Below are 27,971 nucleotides of genomic sequence, written 5' to 3'. Positions count from 1 at the left end.
AGCTCGCCGTCCGTCGCGGGGGGGGGGGGGGGCAGGAGAAAGAAACCGCCGCAAGAGTTTTTTTTAACGGACCGGCCGCCGATTGGTCGGCCGAACGAAGGCTCCACTCTGACGCACGCCGACTTGCGATTGGCCCGCGACGCGGGTGACGCACGCCGACTTGCGATTGGCCCGCGACGCGGGGAAGACGACGAATGGACAATGCTGTTGCTACCCACGTGACGCGCGGTCGCGGGACGAAAACAAACAGAAGCGACGGGAGGCGTTGAAGGCCGGGAGGGTCGGGAGTAAGAGCGGCCCATTAATATCAGAGCCTCTTACACCCAAAAATAATCGGGGCGCCTCCAGCTGATAAAGACCCTCCCGAGGCCGGGCCATTGAAAGATTTTGCTCCCGGAACTTGGTCTATGAGGACCCGGTGGGGGTGGGTTGTTTTCATTCAAGTTCAAGGCGCTGGAGTGGAGGGCAAGGGGAGAGGGAGCAGCGAATCATCCCGGGGCTAAGTAACCAAGCATGGCAACAGAGGCCCGGTCGAAACCCAGCAATGCTCCAGCAGGTACTGTGTGAGAGAGAGTGGGTTGTGGGCAGAGTCCTCCTCCGAGCTCGATGGTGCAGGACAGTGCGTGGTTGCTTTGGACTCCTGGTTCAACGTGCGCCTTTGGATCATTCAAAGCGAGACGTTGGCATCGATTTTAAAAAAAAGAATGGGTGGCTGCCTTCAAAAGTCACCACTGTTCGAGGCTGCCCTCTTCCACGTCCTTCGCTCATGTCTGCTAAAGTTCCTCGCCTTTTAATCTTGACCCTGACGTTCCCTTGTCTCCGCCGTCCTGCTTCCTTTCCACCACTGCCTGGTTTGGTTTCTTTTCACTTCAACTCGTGAAAATAACTTAAATCGACCAGCTTGTGGCTTCCTCACCCCAATCACCCACTCAGCTTCACGCTTTTCTTAAAAAAAAATCCTCTGCAGGTTTTTGTTTTGCACTGCCTCCCCCGCAAAGGAAGGGTGGGGGGGGAGGGGGGTTATGTATGTACTCTGACAATAAACTGAAAATCCGAGGTAATCTTGGTATTTTACGTATCATAAGACACTGTTCATTACTGGTAGGAGGGTTGTAAGCATCTTTCTGTACGTGTAAGAAGTTAACAATTCATTACTTCAATGTTTTGAGCAGAGAGTAATCAGTGGTGTCGGTGTTGCTTGAGGATGATTCCTCTCCATGCCATGGGATCTTTTTCATTCGTGCTGCCTCGGGCACCCATCCATAAACCTTGTCCACTTTTGCTGCTAACTTTCAACCTGACCACAAATTCACTTGGTCCACTCTCCCCTTTCTCATTCTCTCTGTTTCATCTCAGGAAACCAACTCTCTCCAGACATATTCTACTGACTCCCAGAGTTACCTCTTCAGACCCTCTCCCCTCTAAGGATTCTGTTCCTTTCTCTCAAATCCTCTGTCGTATCTGCCTGCTCTCATGAGGAGATCTTCCATGCCAGATCATCTGAGATGCCCTCCTTCAAAAAAAATGTGGCTTTCCCCTCTACCACCATTAACTCAGCCCTTACCTGCATCTCCTCCATTTCCCGCACACCTGCCCTAGCCCCCTCTGCTCCTCGACCCTGTAAGGATAGGATTCCTCTTGTCTTCGCCCTACCTCACCAGCCTCTGTATCTTACGTACTATTCTCAATTTTTGCCACCTACAACATGATCCCATTTGTCTTCCCCCCCCCGCCTTCTCAGCCTTCTGTGGTGACAGCACTCTCTGTGATTCCCCTCATCCACTCATACTAATTGCCTCATTGGTGCCTACTATGACTACAGAAAATGATCCACTTGCGTCCACATTTCCTCCCTCATCTCTATTCAGAGCCCCAAACATTCTTTCCAAGTAAAGTAGCACTGACAGGGATCATCTATTGTGTATTAAAATGCTCTTTATCGATATGAGTTATGAAAATGGGTGTTATGAAGCATGAGTGAACATCTCGTATGACTTGCTTCCAAGGACGCAGCAACTGTTTTAGTAACTTTTGAAAGATTGGTGATGCAGTTGAATTGTGATTGTTAATTTTCTTCCATATAGATGTTAACATGCCTTGCTTTATATCATTCTTGGTTTGGATGTCAATGTCTTTGTGTACATGCAGTTCTTTTTTCTCAGCAAACATGTAATAATGACTAGTAATGAAAAAGTGGGGCCCTTGGATCAGGGTTGATCTTGATGTCATTTTTAAAATGTAGGGCAGAGCAAAAGTTATTTGATTTTTGTTCTGGCAAATAATTTTGGTCTCCTTCCTCTTCCAGCACATTTTAGGTCTGCTTGCTTTGCATTATGGACAGAGTAGGTGTTGCTTTCCTCCAAGGAAGTTTGGATCACCAGTAGCATTCACCCTGGATCTCAAACTGCATGTTTTAGTGCCTTCATATTTGACTTCTAATGCTCTTCCTGTCAGTTCCTCAGCTTTCATGTTGCATAAGCAGAATGCTGCACAAATCTCATTTATCCATCATCTTTGTGTTTGGTTCTCCTAGACCAGGGGTTCCCAACCTGGGGTTCATGTACCCCCAGTGGTATATTTTCAGAGGGTGCATTGGGTCTGAGAGAATACCCACTCCTGTACAATACATGGTTGTTGTAATCTGCAGTCAGATTGCAGAATGTCATGTTTTTGTATCCTTAATTTTTAGGGGGACATGGGAACCTATAAAAATGCCCAAGGGGGACAGAGGAACAAAAAGGTGGGGAACCCCTGCCCGAGACCTTGTGTTCATTACCATTTATTTAATTCTATGTGACCTTGTTCTGGTCAGCACTGTGCTTTGCCACATTCTTGTGGACAGACTCCATTGTATTCATTGACTAAGCCTTCAGTTGTTAAAAAAATAAATTGCTGGTTGAACTTGGAGGGACAAACAGCATTCCAGGGTGCAAAGTTCTGTCATATCCTTCTTTATTTTTCCAGCTCCATATCTTGCTTGAGTTAACAAGATCACAAGATATCAGAGCAGAAGTTGGCCAGCCGGCCCATCGAGTCTGCACGGACATTCTATCATGAGGCCACTCTGCCCCAGCCTTCTTCCCATAAACCCTTAATGCTCTGGCTAATCAAATATCCTGAGCAATTGTTAAAGCTTTTTTTTTGTGCAATATTAATAGGACATATTTCTCTGACTTCAGTTGATTGTATATGGACTGCTCAAATTCCTCTGTGAAACTGAGTTTTAACAAATATGCAACTTTGAACAGTGTTCTCACAAGCTCAAAATGAGATGCAGCTGGAGCCTGAGATTTCACAATTTACTAATTTTGTTTCCTTGCTCGTTGATTCCAGTTGAACCATATTTCTCAATCACAAATGAATAAGGATTAATGTTAGACATCTTATGGGAGAAGTAAACTTGCTTTTCTTCTATCAATACTAAGTTTTGTTTTGTCTTGTGAAAGTTTTCCTACTGTGATCCTGAAATCTTCCTGAGCACATCGATTTACATGGGCATCTCAAGCAACTGGAAACTTATTATATCAGTTATTTCATCATCAGTTATTATTTCATATTTGCCTGTATGTAGCCTGTTATTGTTTTATTTGTTCATTAAATTAAAAGAGAGCAATTAAAGATGTCTGCAAATCAGTAGTATGATTCATCCAGTTCAAAAAAAAATGTTTATATTCCAGGACCATTTTCTTTCACATATGCAGCTACTTTACCATAATCCCAGTTGTTTGCCAGATCTCTTGTGGTTGATCTGGATGTGGTTGATCTGGATGTGGTGCGCTGTTCGACAGAAACACACACACACCGCGTTGACACACACACACACACACACACACACACACCACGTTGACACAGAAACACACACACACACACCGCGTTGACACAGAAGCACACACCGCGTTGACACAGAAGCACACACCGCGTTGACAAAGAGGCACACACCGCGTTGACACAGAGGCACACACCGCGTTGACACAGAGGCACACACCGCGTTGACACAGAGGCACACACCGCGTTGACACAGAGGCACACACCGCGTTGACACAGAGGCACACACCGCGTTGACACAGAAGCGCACACACCGCGTTGACACAGAAGCGCACACACCGCGTTGGCACAGAAACACGCACACACCGCGTAGGCACAGAAACACGCACACACCGCGTGGGCACAGAAACACGCACACACCGCGTGGGCACAGAAACCCGCACCCCGCGTGGGCACAGAAACCCCCGCGCCCCGCGGGGGCACAGAAACCCCCGCGCCCCGCGGGGGCACAGAAACCCCCGCGCCCCGCGGGGGCACAGAAACCCCCGCGCCCCGCGGGGGCACAGAAACCCCCGCGCCCCGCGGGGGCACACGAAACCCCCGCGCCCCGCGGGGGCACACGAAACCCCCGCGCCCCGCGGGGGCACACGAAACCCCCGCGCCCCGCGGGGGCACACGAAACCCCCGCGCCCCGCGGGGGCACACGAAACCCCCGCGCCCCGCGGGGGCACACGAAACCCCCGCGCCCCGCGGGGGCACACGAAACCCCCGCGCCCCGCGGGGGCACACGAAACCCCCGCGCCCCGCGGGGGCACACGAAACCCCCGCGCCCCGCGGGGGCACCTGATCGGGTGGGGCTTGATCCATTCAGGCTGACTGATTGGCAGCTGGCCAGGTCTGGTCCTGTCCCCTTACACTTCTGCAGGTCCAGAGGTTGTCCCCTGTAGTAGGCTGGTGGTGTACCACCACAGTACACATACAATTAATAGATCTAGTGATTTTTGTTTTTGAAAAAAAACTTTTAAAATTTCATTTTGAGGAATTATATTTTATTGAACTTTGTTTATTAAGGAGTAGTTAATTTTATGGTGTGATTAGAAATATTACTGAAACAGTTTAAAACTGATTTGAGGCAATCATGAGAAAGATTTAATTTCTAAAAGAGAGTGCATTATTTTCCCATTGCTTTAAACCCAATCTCTGTATATGCATGCTGTGTCAGGTAGTTTAGTTGTTCCTGAAAATTGCTAGTGAACTCGGGGCAGCCTTCCAGCAGGTGAACTTATGGAATGGACTGGCCCAAGATGTGTCCTGGAAATTTGCTCAGTTCAAACAGAGGACATATTCACAGACATCTTTAATCTCTCCTAACAATGTGCAAAAGTCCCCATCTGCTTCAAGTTTCCATAAGAAAACCATAATAACAGGAATAAATGACAATTGACTAATGGCTTTGACCTCCACCATCATGAAGTGCATTGATAGGCTGGTCATGGCTAGCCCTCACTCCAGTTTTCCTCTCAGCCAAATAGAACCATGCAGACACCATCTTCCAACCTCTCCACTCTGGACACCTGTTGTTAGACTACTGTTCATGGACTGCAGCTCTGCCTTCAATACCATGTTCCCCAGCAAACTCATACCCAAGCTTCAGGATCTGGGCCTCAGTGCTCCAATCCAACTGGATCCTTGCCTTTCTGTCTGACAGTAGGACTCCCATCTTCAAATTTGTTGATGACATCACAGTAGTGAAAGGATGGAAATGGTGTGGTGTTAAGATAGTGACCTCTGTCTGTGCATCATTGATAAAGGTTGTAGTCATTGACTTCAGGAGAGGGGGGGAGAGTCCACATCCTTGTACAAATTAATGGCACTGAACTCCAAGGAGTAGAGATCTTCAAGTTCTGAAGAATAAATATCTCCAATAACCTGACCCGGGACAAATGCGTGGCAGCGGCGGTCAAGATTAAGGAAGTTCGGCATGTCTCCATTGTCCCTTAACTATTGCTACATGTGCACTGTTGAAAGCACATGTTGGATGTGTCATATGCTGATACGGGAGCTGTGCTGCTCAAGACTGGAAAAAGCTACAGGATGCAGTGAATGCACCTCGGAGCAAAACCCAACCTTTCCTCTCCTCCGTGGACCCTGTCTACATCTGCTGTCTCAGAAAGACAATGCTGAAAAGCTATCACACGCTTGACATACTTTCACTCCTCCCACTGGGGAGAAGCCTTAGGAGGGTGTAAAATATGCACCATCAGGTTTAATGACGACTTCTTCCTTACAGCCATTGAGCTCCTGAATGAACCCCATAAAAGTGTTATTTTGATGTTAATTGATCTTCCTTTTAATTGTAGTCAAATACTCTGTAAATTTTGCTCTATTTGCCTGTATGAATGTTAGCAGATGAATCCTTCTAACTATACTCGGTCTTTTGTCACGAATCAGCTTCAACTTAGATGATTGGTTAATATAGTATGTAGCCCATAGTGGGGAAAAATAATACCCTTTTTGTTTAATTTCTTCCTCTGAAGCACAGGAGTGCTGAGGCTAGTTACCTATCCTTTCTCTGCCATCCTTCCCTCTTTAACCCCACTCCCCCACCTTCAGTAATTCAATAATAATTCTGAAATGGAGTTGAAGCTGAGCTCATGTATGGAGTTTTACCAAAGACAATTTTCATGATCGTTAAGACTAACATTCATGAACAAAAATTGGCTTATGTGACTTGACTTTCAAAGTTTGTGATTCATTGCTTGGTTGGTAACAGAATTCAATTAAGGACTCTCACTTCTGTCATTTTTCAAATGAGAAGTTGACTGCAGTGTTTTTATTTGGTTACCACAGTCATTCTAATTCTGTGTGGCTGTTTCTTTTTGATTGCCATTCGATTTTATTCCAGGATCAATCTCTCCATGAAATTTTCATGAAAATTCAAGTCTCCATCTAGCAGTTTATCCATATAACCATTTATGGAGCAAACATGTATGTATTTTGTTCCATTTCAATGTTTTACTTTCAAATGAAACAAAATTATGCTATGTGTGCATGTATCTTCCTAATATGTAATTCAATTAACTTTACTGTTTTGAATAAGAAATAAAATGGAGCTACAAATCACTTGTAATTTTTTTGTGGTATATCTGACCATGTGAATGTTCTTATTCATTGCCTTTTATGAGTAAAACAAGCTTTCTTCTCGTCATGTTTGCACATTTGAGTTTTCACCTTTTTGCTTCTTTCTGAAGCAAATGTTTACACTCTCATTTCCTAAAGCTATCAAAGCAAAATGATTACGCTGACTTTCTATTTTATTTAATTACTTTGATTAAAGCATTGCTGACCGATGTACCTTCATCCTTATTTTATATTAGTTATGGTGGTTCAAATTTAATTTAGATAATTTAAAACTTTACTGCTGTCATCCAAATGCATTTGGAGTTTGCCATAGCAGTGTTGGCCACTTCATTCCCTTTATACTGGAATCATAGCATTTACAATTTTAAACTAAAATATTGAATTGAATATTGTATAGCATAGGGTTTACTACCAGGAAAATCATCAAAACTCACAGAAAAGTTTCACATGCTTCTTGAATGTACGGTTGGTGTCGTGGTTAGTGCAACACCTTTATAGCACCAGCAATCGGGACCAGACCTGGGTTCGAATCCTGTGCTGTCATTTTTTTGAATTTTTAGAAAGTTGAAAATTTCATTATTTAATAAATTTATACTGATGGTTTAACTGTAGTGTATCTGGAGCAGATAAACCCACATTTATGCCAAGTTATCTGTGTTCATATTTCCATCTTGCATTGGCTATTGCTGTTGTGTACTCTCTTGACTAAGCCAAATAAAATGTTTAAAGACACTTTGGAATGCTATCAAGATCGGAGTAGGTATACTTTAAATTAATAGAGTACAATGTTGTTGTCCAAGGAAAGTAACAGAGGTTAAACTGGAGACATGCAGCCAATTTCAGATGCTGGAATCTGAAGCCAAACAATATCTGGAAGAACTCTGGGTCAAGCAACATCAGTGAAAGATGCTGCTTTTCTCCCACTGATGTCGCTTGACCCACTGGATTCTTTCAGTGGACTGTGTTAGTGACAGTTAAGTTTTACTTTAAGAATTTTCAGTGGTGTATCTTGAGTTTTTAAACTGAGTAAGCATGCAATAAGATGATGGAAGCGAGCGAGTTGAATTCTGAAAAGAATGAGAACAAAAAAAATAATAAGGGCTGAGCATAGTAATGGCATTTTGATGTCCTGATGAGTGCAAGAGTTGCATATCAGAAGGTGGATTTTTATAGTAAAGGATTGTGCATGCAGGCTATTTTTAAAAAAAAAACAAGGAATAAGTTATCTATATTTTCATGCAGTGACACAGAGCTTATGATAGATTGCTCTACTTCATTACTAAGCTACATCTTTTAGAGGAAAGGTACACATCTCAATGCCTGTAGTTTCTTTGATATAGGAAAATGTCACATGGTTTCTTAGAGAAGCTTGTACAAAGGAGGGCGAGTAAACGAGCTGAAGGAAAGTTGTAAGTTTGAATTTGAGAGATCTTGCTGCATGGTAAAGGACTGCAAACTATTAGAACTGCATATTCTTTCTTGAAATGAAAGGATGAATGATTCAAGATCCTCAAGACCAAGCTATGATCTAGTATTATCGTTCCACATTCATAGACATTGGGTTTTTCTTTAGTTAGAATAACATGCAATATAAGCAGTCTGAATATTATTTTTTACCTTCTAGGTACTGTGTAGTTTCTTCACTAGTCTAAAACCTTGAACGAGTTATAGCAAAGTGTGATCCAGTTTTCACAAGATGCAGGCCAGTAAAAGTAGGGTAGATTATTTTTGCATGTTGAAGTTTGCCACTATTGACACCAATGTTGCAGGGTGACATTGTCAGCTGCTACTGTTGCTCATTTCCACCCTAACAAGTACACTCTGTATTGATCTTTTAAAAATTATTGAACATCATTGTTGACTTAATGGCTCAACTTTCTCTTTCAGAACTTGACAACAGTACTAGTAACATATTGTCTGGGGATGACGATCAAACTGGAGCCTTTATGCTGCCAAATGAAGTCAATGGGTACTGGATATCACAAGAGACATCCATTCATGAAGCTCGGCTCAAAGCCAAAGCCAAGAGGCGTTTGAGGAAGAACTCGTCTCGAGATTCTGGCCGAGGAGATTCTCTCAGTGATAATGGGGAGAGTAGTCGAAATATTATTCCCACTAGCCCGAAGGGAAAAATGTTGGACAGAAAGTCACGGATGGGGAAAGGAAGAGGACTGCCTAAGAAAGGCAAGTACTTGAACATGTGGGAAAACCAGGTAAAGTCTTGCAACATATTTCTTAGGAACAATAATTTTTCAGAACTTAACAGACTGATAAGAGAAGTGGTGTCTTTTGATATAATGATATCTTGTAAAGTGCTCTCTGTTCAATGCACTTCAGAATTTTTTTTAACCTTAATTTTGCATGACTTCTAACTATTTTAACTCTTTAAAACAACACTGAATAATTTATATAACGAATTTGAAAACTCATGATCTTGGAAATTTCATCATCTTCAGCCTTTTTGAAAGAGACTATTATTAGAGATGTGGGTGTAGAAATGACAGATGAAGTTTAATTTGCATTTTGAGAGGTCAAATGTAAGAGGAAGTATTCAGTAAATAGCAGGGTACCTTGAGATTCTTGATATACAGAGGGATTTAGTAATGCAGGTCCTTACCTCTCTACAAGAAGCCACACAAGTACATAGGACGTACTTCCCACGCGTATACTTGCTTCATCTGTCAGGGTGTTGAGTATTAAAGTAAAGACATAATGTTGAAGCTGTAGAGAACATTGGTAAGGCCATATTTGGAGTATAGTGTACAGCTCTGGTTGCCACACTTCTGTATAAGAAAGCTGTGGAGGCTTTGGAGAGGGTATAGAAGAGTTTCACTAGAATGTTGCCTCGATTGGAGAGTTTTAGCTATATAGAGAAGTTGGACAAACTTGGATTGTTTTCTCTGGTGCATTGGAGGCTGAGGGAAGACCTGATAGAAGCTGATAAAATGATGATAGGTGTAGATAGGGGAATAGTCAGTCTTTTTTCCCCAAGAATGGAACTGTCAATTAGGAGAGGGCAGGGCTTCAAGGTGAGAGGGGGAAAGTTTAAAGATGTGGAAGGCAAGTTTTTTAACCTAGAGGTAGATGCCTGGAGCATGCTTCCAGGGAGAGGCGGTGGAAGCAGATGAGATAGTAATGTTTGAAAGGAATTTAGACAAGCTCATGAATATGGAGGAACATGGATCATGTGCAGCAGTAAAATTAGTTTAATTTGCCATTGATTGACACAAATATCATGGGCAGAAGGACCTGTTCTTGTTCTGTCGTGTGCCATGTTCTCTTGCTTTGAAAACTTGTGTTAATGTTGAGGGCAAAATATCTTAATGGATAGATTGTGTCAGTACATTAGACAAATGTCTCGTACATCATTTTATACACTGTCCATATAAACTCTAATGTTTGCTGTTTTTCCATTGTTCAGATTAGTATTCCCTTCTTTAATTCATCAGTCAAAATAGTTTTTGGCTAATGCATCACTTGAATGAGAAAGGTCATCGTCATGAAAAACAGGGCCAGATCCTTTTGCTCACCATCCCATTTTCAAGAATTTGGACCATAGCTTGCAATACCTCTGATTCAAGTGCTCAGCTAAATATTTCTCTTAAATGCTGTGGAAGACTCTGCCCCTCCCACCACTGTCTTAGGCAGTGGATTGCAGATTCCAACTGGCCTCTTGGTGAGGATTGGGATGGCATTCCTCCTCAGATTTTCTTCTGAGTCTCCTCCTCATTTGTCCACTTGTTTTGGAAATCTCCACCATGGGGGAAATATTTATCATTATTCACCTTCTCTTGCAACTCATAATTCTGTATACCCCTCGGAGCCCCTCTGAGGCTTCACTCCAGGGAAACCAAATCCAGCCTATGGAGGCTCACCGCAATCATGAAATAGTCCAGCCTATGCAATATCCTAATTAGTCTCCTCCTGGTCAGTGTGGTGATCAAACAATATTCAGACTATAGCCTGATCAATGTTTTGTGTTCATAACATGATCTCTGAGCCTTTTTATTTTAAATTGTATGTCTTTGCTAATGAAGACCTATCCTGAATGTGTTCTTGATCATGTATTTTTAATCAATCCTGCCATATTCAGAGATCATTGGAAATGTAAATCAAAAGTTCCTTGCGCCTCAATATTCCCTATGGGATCCTATTCATTATGCATGCCACAGACTTGTTGGTCCTCCCAAAGAATTAAATGTCACCTGCCACAGCCTATAGCCTAAGACTGGGCTTCTCACTATGAAAGGCACCACCAATGACCAACTTCACGTTCAAAAAATTGTTCTGGCAATAAATGCTGAGGGTATCCTTAAATAATTAAATAAAGTAGAACTGTCCCAGTATCTTTCATAGTTCTGTTTTTTAATGTAGCAAAGCAGTGTACTGTTGATCCCTGCATTTGGAAACCAAAAGGTAATTGTGATTGTTAGTCATCTACTTAGGGAGCAAAAGATTTTGAAATGAAACCACTGGGGAATACGAAACAAATGAAATTGGGCAAAGATTGAGCTGGTAAGCGAGAACGGGTCAATATAATGAACAATGGAAGGAAAACAATGACCTTCATATTTTTAAGGATTCAATGCTATGACCTATGAGGGTGACTGTAGTTCCTAATTTCAGTTTATCTTGGAGGAATTCCTAGCTGATTAAATGTTGCGATCAATGGCTTTTCTTTGGTTGCTACAAAATGTCTGACTAGAACTGATGTTATTGTTGGAAACGTTGGATGGTATCAACAGGAAATTGTGTAATTTTACAATATTTTTCCTTGAAGAATCAGGGAATTTAAAAAAAATGATCCTTTTTTTAAAAAAAAATCAAATCACCTACTTAATGCCTTGGATGTACTAGAGCTATCGGGTAAAAGATTAATATTCACAGAAATTATACCCACCTTTGCAGTGATACATGATATCTATTGACCACTGTAGAAGCACCATACTTCATTTAATTTGATTCATCTTGTGCTGTGCAGTGGATTTGGAAGCACCAGGACTTTTTATGCAGATGAGTCGATATTGTAATTTTACCATAGTCATTTCCCAGAACTAGAGATTATTATTCTTGACAGGTGTGAATATGCTCTGCTTCTTCTCCATGGCAGATGAGGTTGAGGTTCACTTTTAGTAACAATGGGCATGATATTCTACTTTTGAAAGTCACAATTATTTTAATTTAAATTTACCACTAAAATGACAAAATACTGAAACTACTCAACAGGTCAGGCAGTGGCTGTGAAGTGAGGAACTCAGCTGAAGCTTCTGGTAGTTGACCTTTCACCTGAAACATTAACTCTTATCTCTCCACAAATGGTCTCAGATGATGTATGTTTTCAGTTGGATTATCCATTGGTTATTAACAGTTTAGTCTCTGACTAAACCTTGATCTTAATTTTAACCCCAGAATGTTGTTTTTCACACCAGAGTTGTTAAATTATAATGTATTATTTTTAAACCAATTCAGAACCATTTGTGGCTCATGTATAGTGTACTGGACATTGTCAATGAGGCAGGGATTGTGATGAAGGAAATGGTTTATGTTTATATATCTGGACTTCGATTTGAACCTGATTTTCTTCATTTGTGGGAATGAGTGGAAGTTGGTGTCAACCTGTAATGGTAAAATTAAAAAAATTGAATTAAATAAAGAGATGCATTCCAGAATTTTTTGCTGAACAAGTTTTAATCATGGTGAGAAATTGATTGGGCAAAGAATTTGTTTTATTTTTTTAAAGTCTGTCCTTGCCATGGGTGTTGAGAAAATATCAGGAAGATAATTGATTTGTCAGGTATAACCAATAAATGAGGAGTTTTAACACGTATAAAGGAATTGTATTGGACAACAAAAATCTCTTCATGCACACTTTGGCACTGCACACAACAATATACATTGTCTTGATATGTTTTTATAAAAATGTGTGCAATTTGAAATGAGAAGATCATTTTCTAATTGAGCGTTGTGCAGAGTTAAGCACATTGATCAATTTGGCAGATACTAGGGAACTGTTAGATATCAAATGTGACTTCAGTTGGGACTCTGGATTTTCTTGGAACAGAATTATTCTTAAGTAGAGATTTTTAAACTTGATTGTATTTTGAAACTTGTAAATGATTTTTTTAGGGAATTTGAACACATTTGTAATTCGATTTTAAGAATTACTGTATGTTTGTCCTCATTTTAAATTGAACACTTTCTTTCATAGGTGGAGCTGGAGGTAAAGGGGTCTGGGGATCACCTGGTGAGGTGTATGATGTGGAAGAAGTGGATGTCCGAGATCCCAATTATGATGAAGATCAGGTAAGCAAGAGATGCATACCAGATATTAAATTTTCTGAAACCTTTTTTAATTATAGAAATTTTTCAAGAAAAAAATATATTTCTCACTGTGTTTTTCATCTTTATTTAAAGGTGAACAAAAAAAATCATGCTTTTTTACAACAATAGACGGTATTGTGTTTGGTTGGGTTGAGGTAGATTTTCAGAAACCTTCCTTTCTTGAAGTGTGTTAATGCCAAAATTCTGCCCGACATATTTTTGATGAACGGTTAATGTGTGACTTCAAAAGCAGTGTAAACTTTTATTGAACTCATTTTTAGGAGTCGTTAGAAAAGCAAATGTGTTTGCTTTTTTAAAATTGCCTTTAACTCACTTCTCTTGACCTTTCCAAATAAATAAATAATGTACATACAAGCATGTAGTACACAGTTCCTTACTTAGTGTGAAAGCATTAACAGTTGTTAACAATGGTGGGTCACTTTCAAAGGTCTCAGTGCCCCAGGTAGTATTATTTCTGTACTTGCAGGAGTGAAAATATTTGCCATAAGCTTTATGGTTCCCAGAAATTTTTTAAAAATGTTTTGTTTTGTCACAATTTCTGTATAAAAGTATTGCATTTGCCTCACATCCTCCCAAAGAGCTGAAACTTGGATTTCCAATTATTTTTGTATGTTTGGAGATATTAGTTGAATGAAGATTCGTGGGCAAGAATAAAGGACAGTTTCCTTATATCTTTAATTGTGCTAAAAATCTTTGAGGTTAAAATCCTTATGATTGCATCAATTATGATTTTATTCCCCACATAATAATGCAGGGCACGTGCATAAGAAATAGTTACATTGGGAAAACGTAGACGCAGGTGGTATAGGTGGGTAGTTGGGCCTGTGGAGGGTTTTAAGATTTTTTGACACCATCTGGGGTGCTTCTTTCATGAATGTTCTTGAACTGGGGATTCATTGTTTGGTAAGGATTTTTTTAAAGAGGCCTTGACAACTCCTTGAATTGGTGGCTCTTGATTTCTTGGCAATCTCCTTCTCTGAGTAATATGTCTGTTTCAGGAGTTTGATGCTGGGCTTGTGAATGATGTACTAACTCACTCCAAAATATTCAAAATTTGGGCAACTGTACTAGAGAGGTTGACCTGGTTTGAAAACACCAACAGTGGTTTGTCTATCATACCATTTAGTTAAGAGCATTTTGTAAAGATGGTGTTGGTGAAAGCTTTGCACTGTTTTGAGATGACTGCAAAAGTCTATGTATTAAGTGCTTAGCAAAGTAGGGGTCACTGCAGTACCTTCAACTTTTTTACCCTGGTTTTATCTCTGATCTTTGAACACACTATCTGTCTTGACCAATGCTTTGCTGGTGCAGTGTAGATGCTGATGTGTTTCATCATCCACGTCAACTCTTGCTGAGACAGTCCTCTTAAGATGGCGAAATAAGTCTCAATTTTCAGGGTGTCAGCATTAATTGTTGGGAGGATATTCCCAGATCCTTCTGTTTTACCACCCTCCTCAGTGACCATCCATTTACTGTGTATATTCTTTCTTGGTTTGCTCTTCCAAAATGCAACACCTCACACGTGTCTGCATTAAATTTCATTTGCCATTTTTGCACTAATTTCCATTTGGTCCAGATCCCTCTGCAAGCTTTGAAAGCCTTCCTCTCTGATTCAATTTATCATATTAGGTCAGCCATACTCAACCTTTTTTTGGCTATGGCCTCCCTTTAGACTCTGATCAAAGTTCATGACCTCCCCCTTCCATGTGAAGCAGTCAAATTTAGCTAGTTTCTACCATATATAACTCGAAAATAAGATCCTATTTTTTTTTTGTCCTCACAGGAAAACTGTGTGTATGAAACAGTGGTTCTACCTTTGGATGAAGGGGTTTTTCAAAAAACTGTGACTCCAATTGTACAAGAATACTTTGAACATGGTGACACTAATGAGGTTATGGTATGAACTTAAATATTGCTTAATCTAAGTGACTGTTTGGAATTGTTATGGTTCTTTATGTGTAATAATTAATGTCTTTGATCTTTTTAGAAAGACATTTGTGCAATAAAATTTTAGGGTGGGTTCATAACTTTCTGCTTAATTTGATAAGCCTTTCATTGTACTTCATTTAAAACATTTACCATTGTTTACATTTGCATTCAAAAACTGAAAAATATGCAGTGATATTTATTTTAAATTGTTAACAGACATCAGTGTTACTCACCCTAATTTCAACTTTGCAAATGATCCAGAGGTATTTTTGAGCCATTTTTTAGGAAAAAAAGTGGGTCTTTTATGCCATCAAATATAGTACTCTGCCACACACCCTAACCCCAATCCATATCATTATTTGGTGGCTTATATTCCCCATTTTAATGGTTGTTTACAGAAGATGATGTTTGATCATTTCTGATGCATATTATGCACCAATTTGGAATTTAATATATTTTCAATTTTCTGAATTTTTTTTCTAACATAAGAATAAAACATGGAAAGCGATCATGAGTCACCACATTAAAATTGCTGTACAGAGATTATTATTAAATTTTTATATTTTGTATCAAATAATACTTTTCTTTCTTAATTTTTTTAAAATGTAATCTTATATGTTATTCATGTTATAAAATCTTAAATAAAGTTTAAAAAAAAACTTTTCTTAAAATGGCAATCAATCCTGATGTGGCAGAAATTCTTCAGATTCCTTTCCTGATTTTCCAGCAGATCTAATATGAAACAGAAAAAGTAAAAAGTTTAATATATATATAATGGAGTTGGGGTAAAACCAAAGCAACAGTAATGAGACAAAGCAAACCAAATTCAACATAATCAATCATTCCTTGGTCTTTCTTTATTTGACCATACATGATATCAGGCCATTTTGGCCCAAGAGTCTGTGATGCCCAATTTACCTATCCCCTGATACATTTCGAACAGTGGAAGGAAACTGGAGCCCCTGGGGAAAACCCACACAGACATGGGGAGAATGTACAAACTCCTTATAGACAGTGCTGGATTTGAACCTCTGTCCTGATTGCTGGCGCTGTGCTAAACATTACGCCAACCGTACCGCCCCTATGAGACCTGTTTCAACAAATTCCACTCTCCAAATAGCTCAACAAGATAATTTGAACAGATTTTGTGGTCTTGAGTCTGCTGAATCCGTGGTGAGCATGCTGCTCTTTACAGTATTGGTTTCAAAATTGTTGGCAATATTAAAAGAAAATCTTAAACCCTTTTCAAACTCCAATTTAGTTTATTGCTTTCTTTCTTCCTTACACTTTTGAGGCTGATTCTTCCAGAGTTTCCTATTTTCATTGTATTAGATGGCAGGAGAATGCTAATATTCTGCAAAATTGACTCTCTTCCCAATTCTGTGGGAATTACATACTTAACACACCCCCAACAACTTCAAATTATTTATTTGTTCACTTTTACTCTGATCTAAAGTTTGCATTGTCTCAATTTTGAGCTACTTTTCTGATCAAAATTTACTGTTTTGTTTTGTAGGAACTGCTGAAGAATTTGAATCTTGGAGAAATGAAATGTACAGTACCAGTGTTAGCAGTATCGTTGGCTTTGGAGGGGAAGGCCAGCCACCGAGAGCTCACCTCCAGACTTCTGTCTGATTTGTGTGGGAAAGTGCTCACTATAAATGATGTTGAAAAATCGTTCGATATGCTGCTGAAGGAGCTGCCAGAACTAGCCTTAGACACTCCTGGAGCACCACACGTTAGTGCATAAAGCTAAATGAGTTTGTGAATTTTTGACATTTACTGATGGGAATGGAATGTTTTCCTTTGAAAGATGTGGAACAACACAAATTAAAGCTCACAACTTCAGCGCTGAAAAAATTCCTCTGCCTCATGTTGCAAATACAAGTGCGCAAATATACCATTTGTATTTTTTAATTTCCTATACCAATCATCCCTGACCTCTGATATTTTAGCAATTTGAGATAGTTTTATATTTGCTGTAATCTTTTTAAAGTCATTAATGATGGCTGCTCATCCTATTTTCCCAGTGGCATGGATTTCAGCAAAACCTGGAATCAAAGATGGCTAGACAGTGGTCCCTCCCTTATCTGCAGGGGATATGTTTCAAGACCCCCCAGCAGAGGCATGAAACTGGGATTGTACCGAACCCTAAATATACTATGTTGATCTGATAAATGAGATGGCTACTGTGACTAATGGACGGGTAGCGACTTCAACATGGATACGCTGGACAAAGGGTTGATTCATGTCCCAGGCAGAATGGCGTGAGATTTCATCACACTACTCAGAATGGTGCACAACTAAAAACTTTTAATTGTTTATTTCTGGAATTTTACATTTAATATTTTTGGACTGCAGGTAACTGAAACTGCAGAAAGCAAGACTTGCGGATAAGGGAGGACCACTGCACTATTCTCTAGAACAAAAGAAATAGGAGTCCTGTCGAGCCTACTCCACCATTCAATGTGATCATGGCTGATCTGATGAAAGGCTCATCTCCACCTACCTGCCTTTTCCTCATATCTCTTAATTTTCCTATTATGTAAAAATCTATCCAACCTTGTCTTTAATTTATTTAATGAGGTAACCTCCACTGCTTCAATGGGCAGTGAATGTCATAGATTCACCACCCTCCTAAATCTACTACCCTGAATCTTGAGATTATGTTCCCTAGCTCTAGTCTCCAACAAGAGAAACAATTTACCTAACCCTATTTTACCTCTGTCTCTAAGCCAATAAATTTCTCTACAATCCCAACTCTGTTGTACTATTGTGTAAATGGCAAACATGATTTATTTTTAAAATTGAGATACAAAGATAACATGGAACAATAAATGGTAAATCTGTTGTCCTATCATTTCTAAATTAAAGTTATTTGGAATTCATGAACTTGAAATATATTTTATGGTACAATGTTGATTTTGTTTTCTTCCACTTGTTCATTGACAACGTGATGCAGAATTATTACTGGTTCTAACATTTGGACTTTGCTCCATTCTAAACTTTGGCTTGTCTTTTTCTTGGACCTTTGCTTTATTATACCTGGTTTCATTGAGGTGATAAGCTTCACACCCCATGCTCCTGTAATTAAACTAAATCTGATCAGGATGGTTTTTCATGCAGTCAGTTTGAATAAACTTGGCTACAAACTAAAAGTGAACTAAAAGCATTCTGATGTTCCCTCGAGGAAGGCAGAAATACAAAAGTAGATAGACTGTCAGTGAAAAAAATTATCCTCATTTAATTGCATAATAGAAAAGGGTTCAATGAAGTGCTTGAACTTTGGAATTCCTTCATAAACTTCTCCACACCCATCTCCTCTTGTAAAAATGTCCTTTATAATCTATCCACTTGTTGATTTCTCTTTGGCTCAGTATCACATTTGTTCTATTTGCTTATATTTTATGGTAGTGAAGGATCTACTAGCACATGCTGTAGTTTTTTTCCCCTTTTTTTGCATCTGAAGAAATTTGTGCTCTCTAAATTTGATGTAATGGATTGACCACAGCACAATCCGTTTTTACAAATTCCTATCAAAGAATCTATTCTGCTCAACAGGTCGATCAAGAGCATGGAACAAGCTTGATAATTTAATTTTTAAATTTAGACATGCAGCACGGTAACAGGCCATTTTGGCCCACAAGTCTGTGCTGCCCAATTTACACCCTCAGTTTGTTTCGAATGATGGGAGGAAACTGGAGCCCCAATGAGAAAACCTATGCAGTCACGGGGAGAACACACAAATTCCTTCCAGGATCCGAACCCAGTCCTAATCACTGGCACTGTAAAAGCATTGTGCTAAACCAGCTCATTTATTTGCAGTCAGTTTTTGTTTTGTTTATTGGGGTGGAGAATAAACTGCAGTGATTCTGCTTCACCTATTTGCTTCATCTCTCTTTAACTGGAAAACAAGGTAAAGAAAGAAAACAAAATCTAAGCTTTAATTTAATAGGTTAAAAGTTCTGAAGCAATTTTTAAAAATCTCTGCTTTCATAGCAATGTCTCAAACCTTTACATAGCAACTGTCTGTCTACAAGACGATTCAAAGACATCATTGTATTTAAACTTGGTGATATTTGCCTCTGTTGCCATGAAAACACATTTATTACAATTGGAGTCTTTTATTTAAATGGAAAAAAAGTCCCAGAAATTATCTACAATAAACAGCACCTGGATTATTGTGTAGAGGTGTGACTTCACCCCCCCGCCCCCACCCTCCACTCCAGCTATGAAAGGTTTTGCTTCCAACAGAAATACTTCTAGAGAGAGAATTTATAAGAATTCCTGGGTAACAAATTTGTCGTCTAAGGAGAGGTTGTCAGACTAGGTGTTTGCACTCGTGTGTTTCGAAGAATGAGACGTGATATTCATAAAATTTACAATATCCTTGTTGAGCATGAAGAATAGATACAGATAAGGATTCCTCTGACTGTGGTGTCAAGAACCATTGATCACAGTCTCATAATTAGTTTGTTATGTCAGAAATGAGAGGAAATTTATTGTACCAAAATATAAACAGAAAATGCCCAGATTTTAATGTTAACATTTTCCCTAATGAATTGAAATTCCCGTTCAGGCAAGCCATATGTATCTAGGTTAATTGATTCCCTGCAATTGATTATCTTTTGTTATGACTAAAAGACTTGATATGTGATATAAAATTAGTTTTGTGATCCAATTTTATCTCAACTTTCTTTCATTTTAACATTTAGAAAACTAGTATTCAAAAGTTTGTTCCTTTTATGTTGGTCCTGACTTCAAGCCCGGGTACACTGCAGGAACTTCAGGAATTTTGTTAGTGGTTTACTTTTTCCCTCCATTGTAGTGAAATCAACAAAATTTATGATTTTATTTAGAAAAAGCTCTTGCATTCCTTGCAGTTCAATGAAAGGTATAAAAGAATTTTTGTTTTTCTTTCAGCTGGTAGGCCAGTTCATTGCAAGAGCTGTGGCGGATGAAATCCTGTCAAGAAGTTATATTGAAAGTTATAAAGGAAAGGTGGACTGTGAGAATGCCAGGTAGGTATTACAAGAGACCTAAAAATGTGAATCAGGGACCATCATTGGATTACAGAGATGCATGTTTTTAATAGCAACAAGATAATAGAGTTTTTAAACAACAGATATTGAAGTTTAACTGACAAAAGTTTTACTTGTTGAGATTTAGCTGATTTAAAAGTAATCTATTTTGATAATTAACCAGAATTGATTGAGGTTAACAGCACCATTTTTTCCCTCACATTTCTAGAGTTGCTTTGGGTAGAGCAGCTGTGCTGCTCAGTATGAAGAGAGGTGGTCTGCGTTTGGACAACGTATGGGGTACAGGAGGTGGACAAAGACCTGTTGAACAACTTGTCCAAGAGGTACATTGAGGGTGTATTTTACAAATATTTGCATCCAAGTCTGACCTAAAATTTGATTACTTAGTAAATTCCACTTTTATAAATGGATCCAAAAAATTTTATATGCTATTTCCATGGAGTTAACGTCTCAGAACTTGCAACCCACTTGATTGAAAATCTAGTTGCCAATTTAAGCTTTGTAGCAATGTACTTATAACCTTTTTTGGAAACTGATTACACAGATTAACCAATTCTAAATGTTCCAGTAGTGTGTTTTATAATGCCTGTTTCCTCCTGTTTTCATTTCCTCTGACAGATTGACATGTTGCTGAAGGAATACCAAGTGTCTGGAGAAGTAGGAGAAGCTGAACGTTGCGTGCGGGAACTTGAAGTGCCACACTTTCACCATGAGCTAGTGTACAAGGTAACAATGAAAAATTAGCGTCTTTTAGGAGTACAGTAGAAGTCCAAATATCTGGATGTCTCAGAAATCCAGCCACCCGAGAATCCAGACTTTTTGAAAACTCTCAAACGTTTTAATTTAGCGGGTATTTGTTTGCGTGCATGCATAAGTGTCGCAGATACACAGCACCATTTTTCTTTTTAAAACTGCTCATTTTGATAAATGAAGGATGCTGTATATCGTAATGAATAGATGGTCAAATTTTACCTGTTCATCTCTTTTTTTAAATTCCTCCTTAAATTTCAATTTTAAAAGTACTGCCTGAGAATTTGGAAAATGCAGACTGATCCTATCCCTGAGCAGTCTGGATTGTCAAATTTTGACTGTATAACTGAATTAAGGAAAACCTTTTCATAGAATAAGACACCCACAATTGCTGCTTTCATTTTGGTTTGGAAGGCCTTTGAATTGACTATGGTAGTATTGTAATGTTTAAGTAGTTTGCTCTGTGCTTGTTTAAAGATGGATCATTGATTTTCAAAATATTTAGGCAATTGTGATGGTTCTGGAATCAACTGGGGAAACCACCTTCAAAATGATATTAAACCTGCTGAAATCCTTGTGGGAATCTATCATCACTGTGGACCAAATGAACAGAGTAAGTGTGCCACCTAATGGTCAATATGAGTGTGTACTTTGGCACTGAAAGCCTTGTCATTCTAGTTTAACTTAAATTAACATCTAGTCCTACACAACATACCACTGTACTTAGTTTCACAAAATCAGCTGAGCACGAGATGTCAGAAAAAGAACTTTGCAAAACCTTTCCTTAATATTTGATGTAGGGAAGACAATGGAGAATTAATAAAAACTCATCCTTGGAAAAAAAATCATGAACAGGGCCAATGTTGTGGGTTAAATATACTCATAGAAAGGCCCTTTTGAAACTATATTCCCATTTTTTTTTTTTTTTTTACAGATGCTACCTGATCTCCTGAGTGTTTCCAGCATCTTGATTTTTAGAAGAGGTCAAAACTGGGAGACTAAAAGAGGATCAATGGGAGGAAACTTTGGTAGAATTTAAATAATGTGGCCAGATTCGATGCTGTACAGTTCACTATCAATGATAATATAGGCCTAGAATCCTGTAAATATTCAGTAGATCGATTGCATTTGTTGAATGTGAAACAGTTTGTCTCAGGCTGACCTGCATAGTATTTTTAGCACTTGTTTTTGTCATATTTTTAGCATCTGCAGTTACTTTTAGTTTTTCCATTCCTTAAATTTGAACATTTGCCAGAAAGTTCTTGGTCACAGTTGACCTATTTGTTAGTAAGTGATAATGATTGTGTGCTGACAGGGTTTTTGTTTGTCCCTGATATTTGATGGCAACTTACCTGGATAAGAAGATGCTTTAATCCTCTCCACTCTTTACCCTATATTTTGATCATGGAATTGGCATGTTGTTCTGGATCGAGTGTACTGTGTAGCAGGGGATGTGGAAGAGGAAACATAGCATATTGAGTTCTGGGCAGAAAATTGAGCAATATTTAATTACCATATTTCATGCCCATATTTCTTTGCTGCTAAATGATCTAATTACTTTCAATTTTTATTTTCCATGTTTAGAATGGATGTTATTCTGATGTTATTTACAGTACAAGACATGGTTAAATAAATACTCTGCTTGGAAGGAAAAAAAATACTATTTAATTTTTTTTAATGATTTCTCCAATTGCAGGGTTTTGAACGAGTATACAAGGAAATTCCAGATATCCATTTGGATGTGCCACAGGCTTATACAGTAATGGAACAGTTTGTGGAACAGTGCTATCAAATGGGAATCATTGTGAAAGAGCTGAAAGATCTTTGTCCCTCAAGGTGAGTAACATTGTAGTGGATTACGCATCACCCAGATTGCTGTACAGATGTCAGTTCAAAATGGTATTTCATAAATATTGCTCGAGTTAGCGGTAATAAGATGTTGCAGTAGAATCAGAACTGCAGCAAAAATGACTTCATGCAGAAAAACTGCCACACTTCAAAAAACTTTCTGCAGCTAAACATGTAGTAATTACTTCAATATCTTTTGTGCTACAGACAAGATATCATAAGGTTCCTTTTCTCCCATTTGTTATAAAACTGTACATTTGTATCAAGTGCATGCTTTTGCTATTTTATCAATAGCAAGTCATTTTTCCTTTTCCCATGCTCCAGTATCATGCTCTGCCACAAATTTAATTCAAGTGGCACAGTGAGCATAGCGGTTAGTGCATTGCTATTACAACGCCAGGGTTCAAATCTGGTGCTGTCCGTAAGGAGTTTGTACATTCTCCTGGTGTCTATATGGGTTTCCTCTTTGATACACTAGTTGCATTCAAAATGTATGGGGTTATTGGTTAATTGATGTATTTAAGGGGCAGATTCATGGGCCAGAAGGGCCTGTGACTAAAATTAATTTAATTTAAAGCCATTTGTGCTAAGGTTATGTACTTTATTTAATTTTTCAGGGGCCGCAAACGCTTTGTAAGTGAAGGAGATGGAGGACGCTTCAAGTGAGAGTTTTCAGATGAACAGCACATGTTTCTGCATTTTTAAAATTTTGTTTTTGATTATAGCTTTTCAGTCCACTTAGTTTACATTACATGTGAAATTTGGGGACTGGTTAAACCTCATTAAATATTTTCGAGTGTATTCACTGCGAAAATAGAACCAAAAAGCACTTAATATGTAGGGTATAGATTTTCTTTTTTCCAGGATGTGGGTGGCATTGAAATTGAATTAAAAAAATATGTGCCACATGCTTGTGGTAACTGAAGGTAAGCTACTTGGTGTTGAAGTAATATGATCATTCCATAGTCTTGTACAAACATCACTGCCACACCTTTTTGATTTGTATGGACTTCAAAAGGATTGGTTTAAATACTTAAATCTCTGTGTGTAATAGATCTATTGGCTGCTAATGCTAAAGATACATGCTTCAAGCAGTTTAAAAGCTGGACTCTACCTTCTGTACAAGCTCCAGCGGAATGTATCACATGTCCCTTTGACTTGCAATAAAAATTGATTTTGAAGATGGAATATGGCAATGGGTGTACTTCATTTCAGAATTTAAATATCAAAATCAAGTTTAAATGCAGTTTCACCTTCCACTTTCTTTCCAAAAAAAGTGCTACGATTGCTTTCTTGTGTTTGGAAATAAGTTGAAAATTGAAAAGTTCTGAGGTTTTTCTAGCAAGAGACATAGATTTAAACAGTAATTGTCCCTTCACCTTCAACAGAGATCTGAGGTTATGTGGGTACATTAAGATAATGTACATAAAATGATCCCAACAGTATCACTGAGATAAATGAAGTTTGACTACTGTGATAAGAATGCCAGGATTGTTTGACTATTAATTGGCAAATCCAAATGCCATTTGAATCTTCTCAACAGCTTTTCATCCAGTTACCAGCATTTTTCTCAATGCAACAAGTCCTCTATTGATCTCATGTTGCTGCAGGCCTGAACCCATAACTGGCTCAACTGAGAATGCCAGCTATACTATTTGAACAATTAGGAATTAAATCCAGAAACCACTTTGAGCTAAAAAGCTCTTTTTTTCTCCCAACTTTGATACAAATACTATAATTACCATACTATTTTAAGCAGTCATTTTTTAAATTCTTCAGTTCTAATGTTACCTGAATAACAAATTCATCCTGTTTGTCACATTAATCCTATATTACAGGCCAAACACTACTACTGATTCAACTGTGACATTTGGCTTTCTGTTTTGTAGCTTGTCAATGTTTCCCATGCATCATTGATTAGCTTATGGCATTATGATACACAATCTATAATCTTCTATGCCATGTACAAAATTAAAATACAGGATGTTACAGCAGGTCTGTTTTTAAAATTGAATGTGAATAACAAACTCCTAAACATCACTTAAAGTAGTGTCATTTATTTGATTTTAAGAAATATTTCGCTATTGCTATACACTGAAAAACCATTCTTACTCTTGAACTCTTCGTGCCAGTTCCTGTTGGTGTATGGTTGCTTCTGCTTCCCTTTGCATTTTCTCCATCTTCTCCAGGGTTACCGATTTAAGTGGCAGAAGTTTTGGTTTGCAGAGTACCATGGTGGGGACATCCTCAAAGAAGAGTTGACCTAATATCATCAGATTAGGATTAAAAACAATCCTGCTGGGAGATATTCCTTGCTAGGTCACTTCTATTCACAATGTAACGGTCACTATGAATCAAAGCTATGGAATTGATTTTCCACAAAATGATGCTTACAACCATACTTGTCATCAGTAATACTTTCAATTCAAAATCCACCCCATTTTGGAGGTATTTTCTGCATGCGCACAATTCTCTGGTAATTATTTCTTATGCAGACCTGCCAAAGCTGATCTGAAAAAAGTGAAATGTGAACTGGAATTTATTCAATTTGCAAAAATCTGCAGGTGGAAACTGTTTGACATGAGAACTATGATAACTGAAAAGTAACCCAAATGGATTTGGGTCATTTACACATTTCATATTAGGGTACTAATAATTTAGCTTAAGTTATAGATAATTGATAATGGCAGAACTAGATATTAAAGGCCAGGATTTATATTTTCTGTGCTTCCTTTACAGTTGCCCTACAATTTGTATGTTAGAATATCTCTTGCCATTTTCTTTCCCTGGATGATTATATCCTCCTAATAATTAGTACAAAATCCACACTTGAAACTTGCTTTGCACAATTGATGGAGCCACTTAAAGACGAGCAGATCTCTAGCCCATCACAGCACTACCACTAATTCCATGTACAACCAGTACCTCCTAAAATGGAAACATTATGAAGTAAGCTAACCATAAATTTTAAGGGGGGGGGGGGGAGAGAAAATACAAATTGACCATTTAAAAATTTAAAAATATAATTTTGATGATCCACACATTTTTTAAAGATAGTAATTCCCAACACTCACAGCAATTGGTTCTAACTGGTGGTCCTATTTCACGTTCAGGGTAAAATACCATTAAAACAGTTTTGAATTTTGCACAACAAAATAAACATCTGATTTACTATGATCATTGAAGAAGGGCTCAGGCCCAAAACGTAGATTATATATCTTTATCTTCTTTTGAAGGCTGCAACACCTGCTGAGTTCCTATCCAACATTTCTGATGTAAGTTGTAAGTAACGTAGATTTTCATATATCAAAAAAAACTTGCACAGTAAAGCAAAACAAAGACGTACCTTGTTTAGGAAGAACTTCTCGAAATATGGACTTTACTTCAGGCATTTTTTTTTAAACAATGTTCGCATTTCATCTACAATGTTTAAATTTCCTGAAAATAAAATAGATATAAACATGGATTTGAAATCAATATTATAAAAGAAAAATAACACATTGCTATCCTGTTCATTGTCTTAGTCTAAATTGCCTTTGGCAGGGTAAGAAATGCGGGTGAATGGAAGTGGAGAGTGTGAGGGACGATATAATGGGGAGACATGGAAAGGGGTGACTAGGGGACAGAATGGGAAGGAGAGATGTGTGAGCAAGGGAAAACAGGGTGCATTTGTAGGGAGATTGAGAGTAAAATGAAAAGGAGAACAGAAAGGCTGAGGGCACGGAGATGGAGTGTGAGAGGATATAATGGAGAGATGTTGAAGGAAAGGGGATGTAGGGGACAGAATGGGGAGACAAAAAGGTAGAAATTGTGAGTATGGCATTATGTGGGGAGAACAGATAAGAGCATGGGGTGATTGCCATGATATTTTTGTTATGTGCAATTTGAATGATACAGAACGGTGGACAGCCCATTCAATCTATAACATCCATGCAGCCTAATTAGCCTCTGTTTTGGAATGTGGGGATTGGGAGGGAGGGTTTTGGGGGGTGGGGATGGAGGGAGGGATTGGGAGGGAGGTGGGGACAGAGGGAGGGATTGGGAGGGAGGTGGGGACGGAGGGAGGGAGGGGGAGGTGGGGACGGAGGGAGGGAGGGGGAGGTGGGGACGGAGGGAGGGAGGGGGAGGTGGGGACGGAGGGAGGGAGGGGGAGGTGGGGACGGAGGGAGGGAGGGGGAGGTGGGGACGGAGGGAGGGAGGGGGAGGTGGGGACGGAGGGAGGGAGGGGGAGGTGGGGACGGAGGGAGGGAGGGGGAGGTGGGGACGGAGGGAGGGAGGGGGAGGTGGGGACGGAGGGAGAGGTGGGGATGGAGGGAGGGAGGGGGGTAGGGAGGGTTTGGGAGGGGGAGGTGGGGAGGGTTTGGGAGGGGGAGGTGGGGAGGGTTTGGGAGGGGGAGGTGGGGAGGGTTTGGGAGGGGGAGGTGGGGAGGGTTTGGGAGGGGGAGGTGGGGAGGGTTTGGGAGGGGGAGGTGGGGAGGGATTGGGGGGAGTGGGGACAGAGGGATTGGGGACGGGGGGACAGAGGGATTGGGGACGGGGGGACAGAGGGATTGGGGACGGGGGGACAGAGGGACTGGGGACGGGGGGACAGAGGGACTGGGGACGGGGGGACAGAGGGATTGGGGACGGGGGGACAGAGGGATTGGGGACGGGGGGAGGGCTTGGGAGGGAGGTGGGGACGGAGGGAGGAATTGGGAGGGAGGGATTGGGAGGGAGGGATTGGAAGTTTGGGAGGGAGGTGGGGACGGAGGGAGGGTTTTGGGGGATGTGGGGACAGAGGGAGGGATTGGGAAGGAGGGGAATGGAGGGAGGGTTTGGGAGGGAGGGGGGACGGAGGGAGGGTTTGGGAGGGAGGGGGGACGGAGGGAGGGTTTTGGGGGATGTGGGGAGGGAGGGAGGGGGGGACGGAGGTGGGTGTTGGTGGAGGGGACGGAGGTGGGTGTTGGTGGAGGGGAAGGACCGGAGCAGCCAGCGGCGGACTGCTGCGTTGTTTTACCACCAACAGGCCGCGAACAGAGAGGGAGAGTCTGGCCCCTCCAGCGAGCGAACTCTTCCCGACGCCGCAACGAAAATCCAACGCAACCCCGGAACGTCAATCAAGGGCAAGCCCTCCTCGCCACTGCGCACACCATGACGTGTCGGGCAGACGCACCG

The 27,971-nt window shown here is 40.0% G+C and overlaps 2 protein-coding genes across 5 annotated transcripts; one reads left to right on the top strand and one right to left on the bottom strand.

Moving 5' to 3' along the window:
* Positions 1–218: 218 nt before the first annotated feature.
* Positions 219–24,005, top strand: pdcd4b (programmed cell death 4b). 2 transcript variants are annotated; one of them, XM_069900073.1, is made up of 11 exons: positions 219–556; positions 8,794–9,090; positions 13,115–13,209; positions 15,032–15,145; positions 16,694–16,915; positions 20,101–20,198; positions 20,428–20,542; positions 20,838–20,945; positions 21,475–21,582; positions 21,904–21,997; positions 22,666–22,727. In XM_069900073.1, the coding sequence occupies exons 1-11, from the start codon at positions 514–516 to the stop codon at positions 22,671–22,673; spliced, it is 1,302 nt and encodes a 433-aa protein (XP_069756174.1). In that variant the 5' UTR covers positions 219–513; the 3' UTR covers positions 22,674–22,727. The 2 variants fall into 2 exon arrangements, with proteins under 2 accessions (XP_069756174.1, XP_069756173.1); XM_069900072.1 differs by lacking the exon at positions 21,904–21,997 and adding an exon at positions 23,435–24,005 and having other exon boundaries at positions 221–556; positions 22,666–22,805.
* Positions 15,361–27,971, bottom strand: bbip1 (BBSome interacting protein 1). Of its 3 annotated transcripts, XM_069900075.1 has the most exons (5): positions 27,814–27,971; positions 26,164–26,255; positions 24,930–25,080; positions 22,322–22,406; positions 15,361–15,909 (listed from the first exon to the last, which is right to left on the bottom strand). In XM_069900075.1, the coding sequence occupies exons 2-4, from the start codon at positions 26,207–26,209 to the stop codon at positions 22,361–22,363; spliced, it is 243 nt and encodes an 80-aa protein (XP_069756176.1). In that variant the 5' UTR covers positions 26,210–26,255; positions 27,814–27,971; the 3' UTR covers positions 15,361–15,909; positions 22,322–22,360. The 3 variants fall into 3 exon arrangements, with proteins under 3 accessions (XP_069756176.1, XP_069756175.1, XP_069756177.1); XM_069900074.1 differs by lacking the exon at positions 22,322–22,406 and having other exon boundaries at positions 27,814–27,970; XM_069900076.1 differs by lacking the exons at positions 15,361–15,909; positions 22,322–22,406 and having other exon boundaries at positions 24,859–25,080; positions 27,814–27,968.

This window comes from Narcine bancroftii, chromosome 10 (assembly GCF_036971445.1).
Source record: "Narcine bancroftii isolate sNarBan1 chromosome 10, sNarBan1.hap1, whole genome shotgun sequence".
NCBI lineage: Eukaryota > Metazoa > Chordata > Chondrichthyes > Torpediniformes > Narcinidae > Narcine > Narcine bancroftii.
The sequence above is the reverse complement of the archived record's forward strand: the minus strand, read 5'-3'. Positions and strand labels throughout refer to the sequence as shown.